Source organism: Ascaphus truei, chromosome 5 (assembly GCF_040206685.1).
Source record: "Ascaphus truei isolate aAscTru1 chromosome 5, aAscTru1.hap1, whole genome shotgun sequence".
NCBI lineage: Eukaryota > Metazoa > Chordata > Amphibia > Anura > Ascaphidae > Ascaphus > Ascaphus truei.
Window position 1 is genome coordinate 155,153,191 of NC_134487.1, and position 16,882 is coordinate 155,170,072.

The 16,882-nt window shown below is 39.3% G+C and overlaps 1 protein-coding gene across 2 annotated transcripts in view; it reads left to right on the plus strand.

The window, feature by feature from the left end:
* Window positions 1-16,882, plus strand: part of AFF4 (ALF transcription elongation factor 4) — a 100,205-nt gene that overhangs the window by 44,770 nt on the left and 38,553 nt on the right. For both annotated transcript variants that reach the window (XM_075601089.1, XM_075601088.1), the window contains 7 exons: window positions 3,612-3,656; window positions 4,113-4,199; window positions 7,869-7,905; window positions 12,685-12,733; window positions 13,678-13,732; window positions 14,532-14,569; window positions 16,208-16,370. In XM_075601089.1, coding sequence (XP_075457204.1) covers window positions 3,612-3,656; window positions 4,113-4,199; window positions 7,869-7,905; window positions 12,685-12,733; window positions 13,678-13,732; window positions 14,532-14,569; window positions 16,208-16,370 — 474 coding nt within the window. The remainder of the gene's footprint in view (window positions 1-3,611; window positions 3,657-4,112; window positions 4,200-7,868; window positions 7,906-12,684; window positions 12,734-13,677; window positions 13,733-14,531; window positions 14,570-16,207; window positions 16,371-16,882) is intronic.

Below are 16,882 nucleotides of genomic sequence, written 5' to 3' on the forward strand. Positions count from 1 at the left end.
ATTACACCGAGTATCCAGACAAACTCAACCCCTCCAAGTCTTGACTCGCCATGTTTAAAATCAACGTAAAACAATCATTTAAAAAAATAAGTAATTTTCGTACGTTTAAAAAAAAAAAAAAAAAACCCCAGATTTTAAGCTCTTATTCTTGCCACTGCTATTTACACACTAGTTAATAGAGGTCAAGTGTGTAAACATTGAGGTTTGAAGGGTGAACAATTTAGAAGTTATGTGGCTGCCTTTAGGCTTATTTTCTACTATATAATCTGAAAATGGACACATTTGCTGGTTGCTTTACCTGATTTGGAATTCTTCACAATATAGCTTGGTCACAAGGACTTTAGAGTGCTTCTAATCTTAAAATTTTACGTGGGAATGCTGAAATACTGATTTCTGCAAACACTAGAAAACCACAATAAAGTAACTGTGTTTGGCAGTCATAGAATTTAAAAGGAGTTTGAACATAATTCACATTTAATAAAAAAATATCTGTTGCATAACTATTTTAAGACAAATGACCGATTTTACCTTTTGTAAAGGAAGAAGTGATCTTCGTTATAGTATTCCTCAAATCCTAATTAGCTAATCCTATAACAATGATTATGATCATCATAAACAATTGGATGAGATCATGGAAAGAACTGGGAATGTTAAGTTGTGCTGGTACTGCAAATGGGGTTTACATTATAGCTTACAATGCTGGGTTCAGTAAATGTCACATTTGTAACACGCTACCATACGTTAATCGAGCTTCAAACTACTTTTAAATCTGTATTTAACACTCACTGCTTATCTGATGGTAAGGAGCTGCAGTTCAATTAAATTGGTAATCAATTTAGCGCTTCCGTTTTCAGTGTTTCCTTATAATCTACTATAATTTAATGTATTTACATTTGATTTGCATTTACTGTAGTAGGGATATTTTCACCCTGTTGCAACTGAACTTTTAAGTGTTATACTGGACATGTTTTTTTTCTATATCTATACATCTATCTAATATCTAGACATCTGTCTATCTACATCTATCTAAATCGAGTTTCTGTATTAACATAAATATATCACTCATCCAGTGTAGTATTAAATGTTTCACTGTTCCCCCCCCTTCCCCTGGATCAAAATACTTTAAATTCAAATATAGAATAAATAAGTATCGATCGTCTAAATTTAGCATATGCTGAATTTGATCGACATATGTCTTTTTTCAACCGCATCTACTATGAAACTATGAAATGTTAAACTCGTGCATTAATAATACATTTCTCAACAGCTGTGTTGCTATGAAACACTTTATGGAACCTCAGGGGATAATACCCAGAATCGCTACAGATCTGCCAAGTTTAATGCAGTTCTAAGATTCTGCTCTTACATTTGTGGCATTTTACTATTCTACAGTAATGTGGCTTCTAAGAATCAAAGAAATGGTTCTTCTATAGACATAGGCTGGAGCCTGAGTTCTGTACAAGATACTCTGCACTATAGAAAGGATAGTGTCCTATGGCCCAATGGTAATAAATTGGCTAATACCCAAAGGACATTTTGGAGTGCTAGCCCGGTCTCTTAATGTGCATTTACCTCTTTTGTGAAGACGTTTATTTCCAATATTTATTGATTTCAGTCTGTTTGGTCAGAGACAGTGGTGTTAGCATGGACAAATATTATGGAGCACTTCCTCTTGAAATAGTGAGGAAAAAATGTTTTTTTTTAAAAATTAAACTCATTGAAATTATTATCTAATAATATATTATAACTGTGGTGCATACAAGAAGGCTTTGGACAAGATGACCGCTTAACTGATGAGCGTCGCATATAGAGGATGATTTGCATCAACAAAAAGATTTTTTTTTTTTTTTGTTAATCTGGCACAGCAGTCATAGGTGAAAGTAGGGGTAGCAAGTCAGGATCTAAACTAAGCTAATCAAAAGTACCCATGGGTGACATTGGAGAGTTCTTTAAGAGCGATCAGCCATGTCTATCACTGCCTCACAACGTGCTCAAACCGAGATCGATTCGGATCAGGAAGATCAAGGTCAGTCATCCACAAATTGTGATATTGAAGAACTATTTGTTAATATCAATCCTATGTTTCATATGGAACTACAGAAGGCCCTAAAAGAAAGGAGAACAAAGATCTTTTCAGTGGGCGAGCACACCGATGCGATAGAGATGAGACAGAATGTAAAGAGAGAAAAAAGAATTAAGTAATAAGTTATCGGAGGCCTGAAAAATGTTTCCCAGGAATCCGTCAAATTAATATAATTGAGCTCTAATTTCACGTGGAAGCCCCATGCTCAAGTACTTAAGCGTACATGTTCTTAATTAATTTACTACTCTTAATCAAGCAAATTATCCACATCTCTTGGGGAAATTGAAGAGAAACCTACAGGAATGGTCGAGGTATTGAATTTCCTGGCTTGGTAGAATAAAGTCATTCAAAATGAAGTTGTTGAGGATTCTGTACCTGTTCTGCACAATTTCTATCCCTGTCCAAGGATATCAAGGACTTGCAGAGCTGGATTTCTGTTTAAATCTGGGGTGCTGAAAACCTAAAATGAGCCAACACATTCTTCTTCAACCAACAGTCTCTTGGAGCCTTTCTCTTCCTCTCGTCATACTACAGGGCAGCTTAGGCTAGTCCATTAATATCCTGGTATGAAAAGCCTACCTCAAAAGGTGGATAGAATTGAAAAAAATCAATTTCTCCTGTTAGATTCAATGTTACTTTGGTTCCTAGAGAGCTTTTGATCATCCCTTTAATATTTATCTGCCAAATATTTTCCTCACTGAGTATCTGGAATTCAGTTGGCCTCAAACATAATTTTACCAAAACTAAAGTCTTCTATGACCCCCACTCTTTGGTGACCCAGAAGTTTTCCCTGTTGTGGCCCAAAAGGATTTTATGGTCGTTTCTACCAAAATGATTTTAAGAGTCCGAGATCTTTGAACATTTCATGAAGTTAAAATATTTGTAAGTTTCAGAAAAGAGGGATATACCACAAGGCAAACTATTTCACTATTTACAACGAAGAAACTTGGTCCCCGCCCAAAGTGTTGATGGGTAGTCAAACAACTTTTGACAGGTTATGTATTAATACTGTACCCCAGAAAGGTTTAATTTCCCTGCTGTAAAGCTCTTTTGCTCTGAGTCAGGATACATTCAAATATATGGAATGATGGGCGCAGGACTTGTGGGATTTGTTTGATATGGATGGTTGAAATTATATTTGTTATGCTATTTCTAATGAAATACATATGCATCAAGAAAGTTGTAATGTCAACATATGATTGCCGGTACCCTTATTCCCCCACCGTTGTTACTTTCTTTTACCCTCTTTTGTACCCATTAATTGAAAATTTTCCCCAATAAACTTTAAGTTGAAAAATAACCAAACAAACATTATTTTTAATGAAATGCTGCTCTAAGATGTGAAACATTGCCCAGGCTAACTTGAATGCAAGTCCTTGCATTTATACTAACAGCCTGGTGTTAGGAAAACGATTAATTCATTTCAAGATTGTCATTGACTGTATTTACTTATTCAAAATTGGGATATGATTTTCTGTAAGTGTGTGTGAACAGTATATGTACAATGAACCCCATTTTGTTCTTTCAGGCCTCAGCATCTGGTGACGTGAGCTGTGTGGATGAGATTCTCAAAGTAAGTAGTGCTAATTTGACATCTACTTGACTATTTTCATGATTAAAATGTTTGTTTGTTAGAAGTGCCATTTTTGTCTAAATAACACTTTTAATTTTTGTTTACGGAGATAAAGACAGATCCAGTATTCAAAGCAAAATTATAAAGTGGAAAACCTGTAAGCTGCGTCCAGCCCCTTTGGGTTTGCTCTCCTTCATACTTTAAATGCTGTCTCTTATTTGTTTTTTCTTCAGTGACCATTGTCTTACATTATGGTGGAGTCTGTTTATGAAAGCAGAAGTGGTGCAATTCTGGAAATAAATTCAGAGCGATAAGATTCCTCAATGTATTAAATTACAAATATAATTGAAAACAATAGGATTTTTTTTTCCCTTTGGTACATCTGATGCAAATGTTTGCCCCCAGACTTGCACCATTTTTGCCTTGAGACATAAACTCCATTTTCTCTGTTTACAGGAGATGACCCACTCATGGCCTCCCCCTCTGACTGCTATTCACACCCCATGCAAAACAGAGCCCTCGAAATTTCCATTCCCTACAAAGGTTGGTTGCACAGCATTTTCTTTGGATGTCTTATTTGTTCTAAAATGTTGGCACATAATCACCTTACAAATATGCTTGACCTATTCCTATCGTATCTTGTCTGCTTCAAATCGGCAGCATATCCAAAAGCAAACAATATTTGTTTTTAGGTGTCCCATGTTCTTAAACCATGTGATATAAGAGCACTACTAGAATGTACATGCACAATAAACATTCACTAAAATGGAGTACTTTTAAGCTTGTCTTAAAATAGTTTTTTTTTTTAAATCATTAATAGTGTGTGTGTGTGTGTGTGTCAGCAGAGTTTATAACCCTATGATAATCACAGCATGAGACAATTATGTTCTTTTGCTACTTACAGATGGTAGCCTTTATCGAGCATTAACAGCCAGTGTACTGGAGTTAATATTCCCTCTATCATTTAAAAGTTAGAGCACACAAGTGAGGTCTTTGATAACATTTTCTGCTTCTTTGAGTTCGTCCATCATAAATAAGTGAGGTGGAACCTTAATCAAAAGCAGTAAATGCTAAAATAGAATACATTTCACGTAACAAAATTACAAATGCTCTTTTACAAATGCTTTTTAAGGCCGAGTCCATAGGACAGGCCGCGCTGAGCCGTGCGGATGTTCCGGGCTGAGCCCCTGCATCCTCAATGAGGATGCCTTTAGAGGGGGCTCACGCGAGCGTCTGCAGGCGTGCTGAGGCGCTGGATTTTTCAGCCGACAGCCAAGCTGTTTTTCAGAGCGCTGTCGGCTGAAAACATCCAATCAGCCCGGAGCAGCGGCAACGTCACGGCGCCTTGACGGCAGTGCGTCGCAGGCGATTGGCCCAGTGACGTCACTGCCCCGTCTCCCCCCGCCTCCGATCGCGCCCGCAGGCGAGCCTCAGCGTCAGCGCGGTCCAGCCCTGCTTCCCCTTCTATGGCCCCAGCCTTAGAGCCGTTTTCTTGCACTTGGTACAATATCTGTTTTTATGAATACTTCAAAAACATTCGCTTGCCATCCAAGTGATACATGACATATTAAGAAGATATGCCAGTTTCCCTGTCAAAGGAACAGTTCTAGACCATACCAATAGCAACAAAGAATGAGCAGAAACTCAAATGTGGATTAGCAAAGTGTAAGAGTGGATAATTAAACAGCTCTTTCAGACATAACTTTAAAAAAAAAAGTTCCTTTGGAAGCAGGGCGTCCCCGGAGCTGAAATTAATGGGGTTCAGTTCTGAAGACCCCCTGCTTCAATTGTGTGTGTCTCATATAAAAATATTACTTGTGAGCACATTCACGTCTTAGACAGGTCTGCAACCCTGCTTTTCGCCATAATCACCTAGCATACAGTGCTTCCACTGCACCAAGGGATTCTGGGAAATTACATTCAAATGAGCACACAGTGCCACCTTTTTGGTCTCAACCATTATTACATGGAACTCTTAATGTAATAATGGACTTCAGACAAAAGGTGAAAGACAGGGTTGCAGACCTGTCTACATGTGCTCACAAGTAATATTTTTATATGCTATATACGGTGGAGGGTTTTTAGTCACTTTTTCACTCGCCATAACCTAAATCATCTCTGTCTATATATGTCTCTATATGGCCCTATATACAAAACTGTTTGGATTGCCTCTTTAAGGCTTGTATGGTTCCTCAAAAGAATAGAGATAAAATGCCTTTGTTGGAATTTGACTGAGAGGCACTATATGGATTGACATTTACTACTTTTCTAAAATGAAAGAGCAAAATGCTGACTCAACTAGAATCACATGGCAACTTTGTCAGTTCAATATGCCTGTCCCATTGTTCAGTAGAGTCTAGTCCTCACAGCCTTTGGGTATTAGGCAGGGTCCCACTGTGGAGTTGTACTAGTCATGTGCAGCTGTATGTCACATCTTGTGTAACAAAATAGACGTAGAAGTAGTGACCAGTGTAATGTTGCTGTTTTTTTCTTCTTCTGATCTATATTAACCATTTTGCAAGGCAGGTTCTTCCGGCAGCATAAGGGTTAAACTTTTCACAGACGTGTATGTTTTTATACTAGCACCTGAAAACAAAAGAAATAGTTCTTTCAAAGAATTGTAAGTGCTACTATAGCGTGAGGTCTACCTGGGTATCTGTGCTCTACCAAGCTGTGGGTGCATGCTACATTAGGCTGCGGCCCCAGGGCTTGTGCTGCACGCGCGCCTGCGAGGCTGGCGGTGCGTGCAGCCGAATTCCCCGCTCTGCAGGGGGAAAGACGAGGGCGCGGCCATGACATCACCCAATGAGGTTCGCCCTCATTGGCTGAACCGCCAGGGGCGTGGCTTAACGCGAGTCCTGATCTTAATTTTCTTGAGCAGGAGTTTGTCGACGCAGCGCGGCGGCCCTCCCCTCGAAGCGGGTCTGGCCCCATTGTAGGGCGGATCTTGTCCCTGCAGCGTCCGCCACAGCGGGCCCTGCACTAGCCAGCGGGGACCTGGCCTTAGATGGCGCTCTGATTCAGCTGGTGTAAGCACCTACCCTAAAAAAACTTTAAAAAAAAAAAAAACCTACTCTTACACTATCTGATTAAAATAACGTTTGAATTATTATTTGGCTCAGTTTTGTTTCAATATTGTAGTTTCATATTTATATGGTTCAATGAATATATTTTTGTTTTAATATTGTAATTTCCTCGTAGACCTCACACTATAGTAGCATCGAATTCTCTCTTAACAATGTAATATGTCTGGTTCCCTTCACAGCCCTCAAAGTGAATGAACATCCTTAAAAAGGCAATCTCACTTGCTATAGATCACAGATAAACATAACAATCGTGATGATGTTTAAAGCAAACCTTTCAGTTTTGGTTTCTTTGGAACTCTGAATAAAGGGGGTGTACGTGCTAGTGAAATGTTTCCATTATGCTTTGCCCAGTCTGAGTGCAGATGATGGTTAGGGGCTTTGCCTGTGCAAACTCTGGTTCAACACAAAGTGATGTTAAAGGAAACTAAGCATCTTCTATCTTCTATCTAGTATCATATTCAAGTATAAATAACAATGTTTACAAACAAAGTAAAAAAATCTGTTTAAACATTCTTATAGTTGTCTAGTGTTTTAGGTTCCCAGTCTTAACTCTTTAAAGGTGCAGCTCCCCCCAATTTGACCTATTTTAAGTAAGCTCCATGTAATGCCCTTTATAGTCCTAGCTGTTGGTTTATTTTTTATTTAGAACTCACTAAAGCAAGTATTGGTGTCAACATGTCAGCTGTTAGTTCTCATTTTCTCCAATACACCAGGCTGCGCTGATTTGTTTTTCATGCAGACTACAGAAGATCTCATCAGGAAAAATGGCTTTTCTTAATTTTCTCAGATAAGATTATTAAAAATCCACTAATATCACTGTTGAGGGGCATAGCAGTGATAATTATTTCGTTTATGGGCTCATTTTCTAGGAATAAAATACTGGTTTCAAAATCTGAGTGGGAAAAAATAGGTAATTGAAGACAAACATCGTACTGTACAGTATTGTGAAGGAATCCTAAAGAATATGCATGCGGGGGAATTGACTCTTTAAACATGTTACTGGAATGGGTTCATTTTGGTCCTAATAGCTATATTGTATAGTAATATAGCCCCTGCCGGTGTATGCAGTGCTTAAACATTATTCATAAAAAAAACCACATTTTCATAAACATTTTTGTTTTCTTAGGATTCACAACAATCTAATTTTGCGGCTGGCGAACAAAGTGAGTATTTTATCATCTTCTTTAAAAAGATGTTAGAAGACCAGTGCAAGGAATGCCGATATTTAACTGTAATTGGTAATTTACCTTCTGCAGTTTTTACAGAAAATGCGTCTTCCAAAATTGTTTTTTTCCCCTTTCATTGGGGTGTTGAATAGTACAAAGTAAACTGTTTGAACGCAGCAGGCACGTTCTCTGTTTTCATGGTGTGAATCTATAAATAAGCACAGAAGGTGAATGTCATTCTCGATTAGTGTATAATCACGAGTAACGGTGACTGTGTTTACAGCTTGAAACAATGAAGTTCACTACAGGTCTTGTGCTGCCTTTTATCACATTAGCTCCTCTGACTATACAAACCATACTGTTCAAACCAAGATGTCAGGAGGTCATGTTCTTCTCCACATTCTGTACAGAATAGACCTGTCTCATAAAGTGTTCTTCACCTCATTATTGCACTTGTGAAGATTGACATGACATTACAAGTCACCCTGGCCATGAAGGTTAAAAAAACAATTACCTTGTGGACTGCTTCTGTAAGCTCCGTGGACATCTTATCAATGTAATTAGCTTTTCAAAATCGATTCATTCAAACAAAGTATATATTTATTTTTGTAATTTGTAGCCTGTAAAAATCGTATGACTCAATTTTTTTATGCCGCATCTTGTGAAATTTTAATTTTACTTGGTTATTCTTGCTCTTCCGCTTTTACCTCTTTGCGTATTGATGGCAGCATAATTATTTTACACACAACAACAAAAGCAGGAAAAAAGGATTACAGTTGTTGATTAAAAAGCTATTCATTGTTTTATCAAGAAATTCTAATGTTTTAAGGCACATCTCCCAACCAGGTAGTATGAAGGCGTTAAACATTTTGAAGAATTATTTAAAGATACTTTGTTTTGATTTTTTTATGTTGTCATCCACCTGTGTTTGAAAAAAAATAAAAAGCAGCACTAACGTGCAATGCTTAATATAATTAGATATGAAGGGAAAAAATTCCTATCCTGTGTCTTTCAAAAATAACAATCAAGTCCGTAACTGTAAGTCCTGTGTCAACCAATATCATACATACAGATGATTAGTACGGAAGTCCCAGTCTGTGTATCCAGACAACATTTCCAAAGAGATGGTTCTGTCCGTCTGCCGGAGTTGGTAGAGGGTTTTTTTTCTAGCCCACTCAATGTTACTGCAAGAAGAGAAATCCTCTGCCGCACGGACCAGTGGAGAAAAGAGGAAGAGATAAAAAAACAATGGTGTAATATCAGTATTTGCTCCACACAAGAATACAAACAATACACTCACACGTGATTCATAATAAAGATGTTTTCTACTTTAAAGATGTCGGTAAATCTTGGTCACCTTTTGCATTTCACTGCAGTGATTTCCTTCTCATACAGGAGGGAAATCCTTGGCGTGAAAAGCATTCCAGGAAGCGAGTATTTGTGACAAAAAAATTAGGAAATCCGCCCTAGTGCTGTCCCATACAATAGTGTACTGTGCAAGGAAAATTAAACTGCCCTAAAGTTCTCCTCGCTAGAACATTTAGAAACTTTAACCCAGAACAGTTTCTGGCTGACCTTACCCACTGCCCAACGACTTAATTCCTGGCCCTGATTCTGCGCTCGACTATTTCCAATCAGAGTTCTTAACACTCTGTGATACCCATGCTCCACTACGCAGAATAAGAGTACGGGGGGGGGAGAGGGCGCACCTTCCGTGGGTTACAACTGACCTTATAGCTCTCTGGCATTTCAGGGATGCCTTTTGGGAAAGCTACAAAGTAACTGGCACTATCAAGGATCTCAATCACTACAGATGCCTGCGGAATATGTGCACAAGGCAAACAAGACATGCAAAAGCACAATATTACTCCATTACTTTTCGCCAGAATACATCAAACCCAGCTAACTTCTGGAAGGTTTTCCACAATATATTCCAGCCTTCTAGCCATCAACAACCAAGTAATATCACTAAGGAGGATATTACTCTGACAAACCCCACCGACATTGCAAATGCATTCAATGATTACTTTGTTGGGGTGTGCTACTAACTTATTAGCGAAACACAACCCAAACCACAAACCTGAACCTCATTCTGAGAGTAACCCTATAGCCCCACCCCCTCCCAATACTGCTCGCAATTTTCCATTTGGCCCAGTATCCGAAGAGATTATACAAGCGCTTCTCAAATTAAAACTAAGCAGCTAATGTGGACCTGACTTGCTGCAATTTAAGTTGCTAAGACTTGGTGCTCCAGCCATTGCCAAACCAATTGCTTCCATAGTCAACTCTATTCTGTCTGCAGGCCATATCCCTAAAACCTGGAAAACTGCCGGAGTTGTCCCAATCTTCAAAAGTGGGGACAAAAACAGTCTTAAACTACAGGCCAATCTCTCTTCTCCCAATACTATCCAAAGTCATGGAAAAATGTGATCACTCCCAATTAAGCGATTACTATACCAAGACAAATTTCCTTTGCCAATTCCAATCTGGCTTTTGCGCCAAACACTCCATGGTAACTACCCTGCTAAAAGTTTGCAATGAAAGCCAGTGTGGAATGGAACTGGGACAACTCACTGGTGCAGTATTCCTAGATTTTGCAAAGGCTTTTGATACTGTTGATCATGTTACCTTGCTTAACAAACTCCAGTGCTCTGGAATAGGGAAGCATGCTTTAAAACTGGTTTCATTCCTACCTATCGGGTAGATCCCAACATGTGTCCATCTCAGGCTCTATCTCCAACCCCCTGGATATCACCTGTGCTGTCCCGCAAAACTCTGTTCTGGGGCCTCTACTCTTCTCAGTGTTCATCAATGATCTTCCTACAGCTTGTAAGGGAACTTCAGTACACATGTATGCAGATGACACAATCTTATATGCACACAGCTATAGCCTCTCTGATCTTGAACCCATACTTCAATCTGACTTTTTGAGATTTGAAAATTGGATTTCCCACAACAAACTGTTTTTAAACACTGACAAGACTATAACAATGGTATTTGGGACCAAGGATAATTTTTTTTTTTTTAAAGCTTCCAATGATTGAGCTCCAGATCAGAACCAACGCTAATATCACCATAACTCATGTTACTAGTTTTAAATACTTGGGCATATGGTTTGACTCCCATTTAACATTCGGGATGCATATTGATACCCTGACATCCAAAACTTATGCCAAACTTGGTGTACTTTACAGGAACACATCCTCACTAAGTCTGCTTGTCAGAAAGCTTATTGCACAGCAGATGCTAATGCCAATTATCGACTATGGGGACATGGTATATGGCTCGGCACCTCAAACCCACCGTGGCCAACATGATGCCCTCTACAATTCAATATGCTGTTGTGTTCTCTAATACAACTACAACACACATCACAGCGAAATGCTTAAAGAACTAGATTGGTCATCACTAGAGTCTAGGTGCAAAGTTCACTTCCCCTGTCTTGCCTTCAAATGCTTTCTGGGCAAGCTACCCACCTATCTGAACAAGCTCCTCACCCCTACCACATGCAGCACCTATCATCTGAAATCTGACTCCAAAAGACTGTTCATGGTCCCAAGGTTCAGCAAAGTATCCGGCCGCTCCTCCTTCTCTTACCGGGCACCCCAAAACTGGAACAATCTGCTAGAGACTCTCTCAGCCACCACCAGTCTAAGTTCTTTCAAAACTAAAGCTGTCTCACATTTTAATATGGTCTGTAACGGTTGCATACGCCTATAATATATATCTAACTGCGCATGCAATGTCTTGTATATAATGTATAACCCTGTTCACTTATATAACTATGTATTGTAACCATGTATTATTTGTCATCTTAACTCTATGCCCAGGACATACTTGAAAACGAGAGGTAACTCTCAATGTATTACTTCCTGGTAAAACATTGTATAAATAAATGTGAGGTGTATACTGTGATTCCTGTTCAGCCGTCAGCAGTAGTACTCCAGAATCTCCTGTCAATTTAGCTCCCCTAAGGGAACTCACAAAGTAACACAAAAACAAAAAGGTAGAAAGTGCACTGAGGAACAGCAACACCTTACTGTTTCTCAGTGCGCCTTTTACCTTTTTGCATTTGTGCTTATTGAGCACACAGCCCAAAACAGGCATTTGGCTGTCGGTATGAGATAGACATCACCACAGTGAAATGAAAAAGATGACCAACATTTACTGACATCTTTAAAGCAGAAACATCTTTAGAATGAATCACATGTGAGTGTATTGTTTACATTCTTGTGTGGAGCTAATACGCAAAGCAATATTACACCATTGTTTTTTCTTTTTTCGCCTCCCTTTTTTTTTCTCTCCACGCATGCCAGAGGATTTCTCTTCTTGCAGCCACCTACGTGTAATTTAAATTGAAACTCTCCTGATGCAGTTATTGCACCTTCTAATACTAGAACTGACGTTACTCAGGCTATGGCAGGATAGAAGGAATACAGGAACTCATTTGAGCATGTTACTGCCGTTAGTTCATTTTGATCCCAGGAGAAGCTGCTCTTTCTCTTTATTGGCCAAGTCACCACCTTTCAGAACAACTGGTCTAATATCATATTTATTCCTCTTGCACCCAAGGGGCTTACGTTAATATTTGGCAAAGCCATGTTTCTAAATGAAGAGTTGTAATGCAATTCCTATGCTAAAACCCTAGGCTACATTTAGATGCTGATTGGTGAACATGTCTTTCTGTAGTTTTCCATGAAATGTGCATGCTGATTTTTAAGTAGCATATTTTCATGTAACATACCTTCTTATAAAAGTGTATTTGTTTATTTGCAGAAAGATACAATCCATCCACAAAAGCCACTAATGGTCATCCACCCAAATCGTAAGTCAACTGCCCCTTCTTTGTGAGACAGATATTTTGAAGTCTGCTTCCTATATTCTGTTTATCCACTTTGGGCCCAGGTCAAAATACAAAACTGTTAGCTAGGGAAAACCTGTTAGTGTTATTATACTGTAGGCTTGCATGCATAGGTATAAATAGATCAGAAGGTTTGCTACTAAGACACTTAAGCTATTTATAGCCCTTTATCCAGAAAGCAAGCTTGTAGAGCTGTTATTTTATAACTTGATATGTTTTGCAATGGGTACCCATAGTTCACACCCCTATATTTTGATCATCCTTGGCAAAATGTTAGTTATGGGTCTTATTGTCCTCACTTTTCTGCTTGTTTATTTTGTACATTAGGGTGTGATAGGGTAGTCTCTTCTGATCCGTAACATTTGAGATTATTCATTAAACTGCCTCCGTGTCAGTTGGGGCACTATTGCATGGAAACTGCCATTTGAAGTCAATGGGTGTTTTTGTGCATTAGTGCCCTGATCAGCTCAAGTGGCTCATTGAATAAAGACACTGGCACTGAGCAGGGGAGCATTATTCAATTCCTGGTGTCGGCTCCTTGTGACCTTGGGCAAGTCACTTTATCTCCCTGTGCCCCAGGCACAAAAAACATAGATTGTAAGCTCCACGGGGCAGGGACCTGGGCCTGCAAAATGTCTCTGTACAGCGCAACGTAAACCTAGCAGTGCTATACAAGAACATTATTATTATTATTATAATAGGAATTTCCCCCGTTGTCTGTAAAACTGTACTTGGATATAGTTTGAGTTCAGCATGTATGACACATAATTATGTGTAATTTCCCTAAAAAGCTTGTTTGTTTGTTTACATCTGTGACATAGACCATAAATTAACTATATACTGTACTTTGACTTGGATCATTTGTAATTCAACTTCCTTTTATTCTCTTTTTTTTTTTTTTTTTGCAGCATGCTGAAAGATGACTTGAATTTAAGCAGCAGTGAAGATAGCGATGGAGATCAGGTAAATTAAATTGGAGGAACACAAGAAAAGCACAATTAAGAGCTACAGTTGTGCGCAAAACATTAAAATCCGGAAGAAGCAGATAGTTGTCTGGTCAGCGAAAGTCTCTTGCCAGAGACCCCTGTAACGCACTGCAAAGCATTTAGCTTCTCTGGCAGTGAAAGGGTTGATGAATCACTAAATATTTACTAATGTGATTTTCTTCTTTGAGCAGCAATATTACTGCTTTAACTTTTTTTTATTTTTTTTTTATTTAGTAGTTAGATATTTTTTCTTTCCCTTTGCAGTGCTGGTTTTATTTTTTAAATCTGATGCTCCTTCAGGAGATGAAAGCGCTTGCAATATTAGGTGTCCGGGAGCTTAAAATGGAGCACTGCCCAGTGCAGTTTAAAGGTTACCATGGTGACATCAGAAACCAACAAATGATTTTCACAAAACAATAGCAGGACATGCTTAAGCAGGCTAGATTACAAACCTATGAATTAAAGCAGACCCCACTCTTCCTCCCATCTATCCACACATTCCAATATAAGTGCGTTCCTGTGGGCTGGGGAATTCACTTGTCCCAATATCAGACTTGGTGGGTGAGGGAGGTATCTGAAATACTGGCAAAGATTAAAAAGACCAGTTTGTGAATATCAGAAAGAAGTCAAATCCTGGAGAAATTACAAATCTTAACATTGTATGCTATTTCCAATCACTCCCTGATGCCAGATGCCATAAATTAAATTGTTCAATACATGAAAAATATTTGTAAATAAAAAAAATAGTATTTTTATTCGGGTGTTTCTTTTTGCAGGATTGTGATAAAACGGTACCAAGAAATACACCAGGAAGGTAAGAACTTTGAAGTGTTCACTACAGTCTGAACTAGATCAAAGGAAACATGGCATGTTCCTTGCAGAGTTTTAGTAGCTGCAGTAAATGCTTGCTGTATTTATGATGCTATTTGCTAGTATGTTGATCCTTCCTACAGTATATATAGTTTCACACACGTTTTCAAGACCTGATGTCTCTTGTTTATTTGAACTGCTCTTGAAAGGTCATATGAACTATATCACTAAAGATATATACTCCTGACTTCTAGCTATGGAAATTTTTTCTACCTTTTAGTCAGCGGCGAATAGTGATCAATAACATATATCATTACGTTGTTTAAATAAGAAGACATTAAATGGTTTTCCACCCTTGAATACTGGGTGTAGTCCTGTATTCAGGTATTAAGATAGTAGATAACCATGGTATTATGATTGTTTTAAGTTACAGCAGTATGACATGTTCTATCTACCATACATAATGTTAAAATTAAGAAGGTACTTGTTAGCCTGCGATTATGTTGGTCAGGTGCCGCGCCGCCAAAACAAACTAAGGCCGCGGGCGTCGCTCCCGACGAAATCAAAAGGCAGGTGGGCAATGCGCATGGCCATAGGCCACGCGTGCACGTGAGGGCCGATGCGTGGTAGGACAAAGTTGTTTGAATTTGGCGCGTGACGGCTGCGTCACGTGCGGTTCAGCAAATGAGGGCGAACCACGCACGCCATGCCCCTCCCCCCCCCCCATCCCATCGCGCAACCCTGCATGCAACAGATTGCTGTAAGTACAGGTGTACGTGACGTCACGTGCTCGGTTGCATCAGACACGTCCAAGCGCGCAAATTTTTAAGTTTTTTTTTTTTTTTTTTATTCTTACTGCGCGACTGCCGCATCATGTGAGCGGTTCAGCCAATGAGTGCGAACCGCTCATGTGACGTCACGGCCACACCTCTGTCGGCTCCCGATGCCTCCAGACTGTGCAGGTTTCGCACTGCCGTTAGAATAAACGAGGCCTTATATAGCCAATATTCGCTCATTATTATAATTGGCATAATTTTCAAATGTTTATATTATTTCTGTTATTGCCTAAAAATGTTAATGTCTGGTCTGTTTATTTATTTTTTTTGACATACTCCTCTCCCTTAAATATTCAATGAGTATGTGATGGATTTTGTGTCTCCAATTTCAAATGATTGATTGGACCAAATTGTTTGCCACAAGTGTTACTCAGGACTTCTTATTAGAGCATGGGCTATAGAGTGGGCATGCAAAGCAATCTAGCGGTTGTTATTTAGCACCTCCCTCTCCTAACCTTGTCCCCTCTCACTCCCTTTTTTTACATGTATTTAATCTTACTCTGTACTGCTTGGTGATTTTCAATGTTTGATCATAATTATTTAGCAGTATTGGTGAGTCCACATCCCAAATGTTGGTCCATTATTAAACATCCAACAATAGCATAGTGTTTGGGCTAGCATTTCTACTGCCTCACTTGCTGTGTTTACATTAATTGGAGCAAGGCTTTATTTTTCGTCTGTTAAGAATAATGAACATTTTACATTAATAAGGGAAAACGTCATCAGTGGGTCTAGAGAAATGTGCAAACTCTGATACAGCTCCTAAATGAACTGGTTCTTCATCTGCCTTTTCCTTTTCTTCTCAGTAATTCAGAGCCTACACAGCATAATAGTGAAGGAGCTGATAATTCCAGGGATGACTCGAGTAGCCACAGTGGTTCAGAAAGCAGTTCCGGGTCAGACTCGGAGAGTGAAAGCAGTTCTAGTGACAGTGAGGCGAATGAACCATCACGTAGTGCCTCCCCAGAGGTAATTCTCTGCTTTATTTTTGCTCTTGGACTCCTACATGAAACATGCACTCTTCAATATTTGCCCGAAAAAAGCAGTTTGTGATCAGATGGCTGTATATCTTTTTTTTATTTTTACTTTTGTTAATTTGGAATACAAAAAAAGAGACTTATTGGTGACTGCAGCACAGGCACAGTGACTTAAAAAAGGTCATAAGGAACTTAACCTGGAATGTAGACCGGTTCCTACCTGTAAATTGCAGTGTTCTAACCCGGGGTGCGCAATCCTTACCTGCTGTGACTCCCTACCTGCTTCACTCCCTGCTCGCGCCCCCCTCCTTTACCTTCTCTCCCTGCTCACGACACCTCTCCCTTACCTTCTGTCCGGCGTCACGTTGCCATGGCGACACGTCACTGAAAACAAGGTACGTGAAGTTGCAGAGGGCTCACGTGATCCCCTGACTTTAAATGCGTTGGGGCAAGAGCGTGGGGCCTCTGCAACCGTCGCGCCCCCTGAAAATTCTTGTGCCCCCC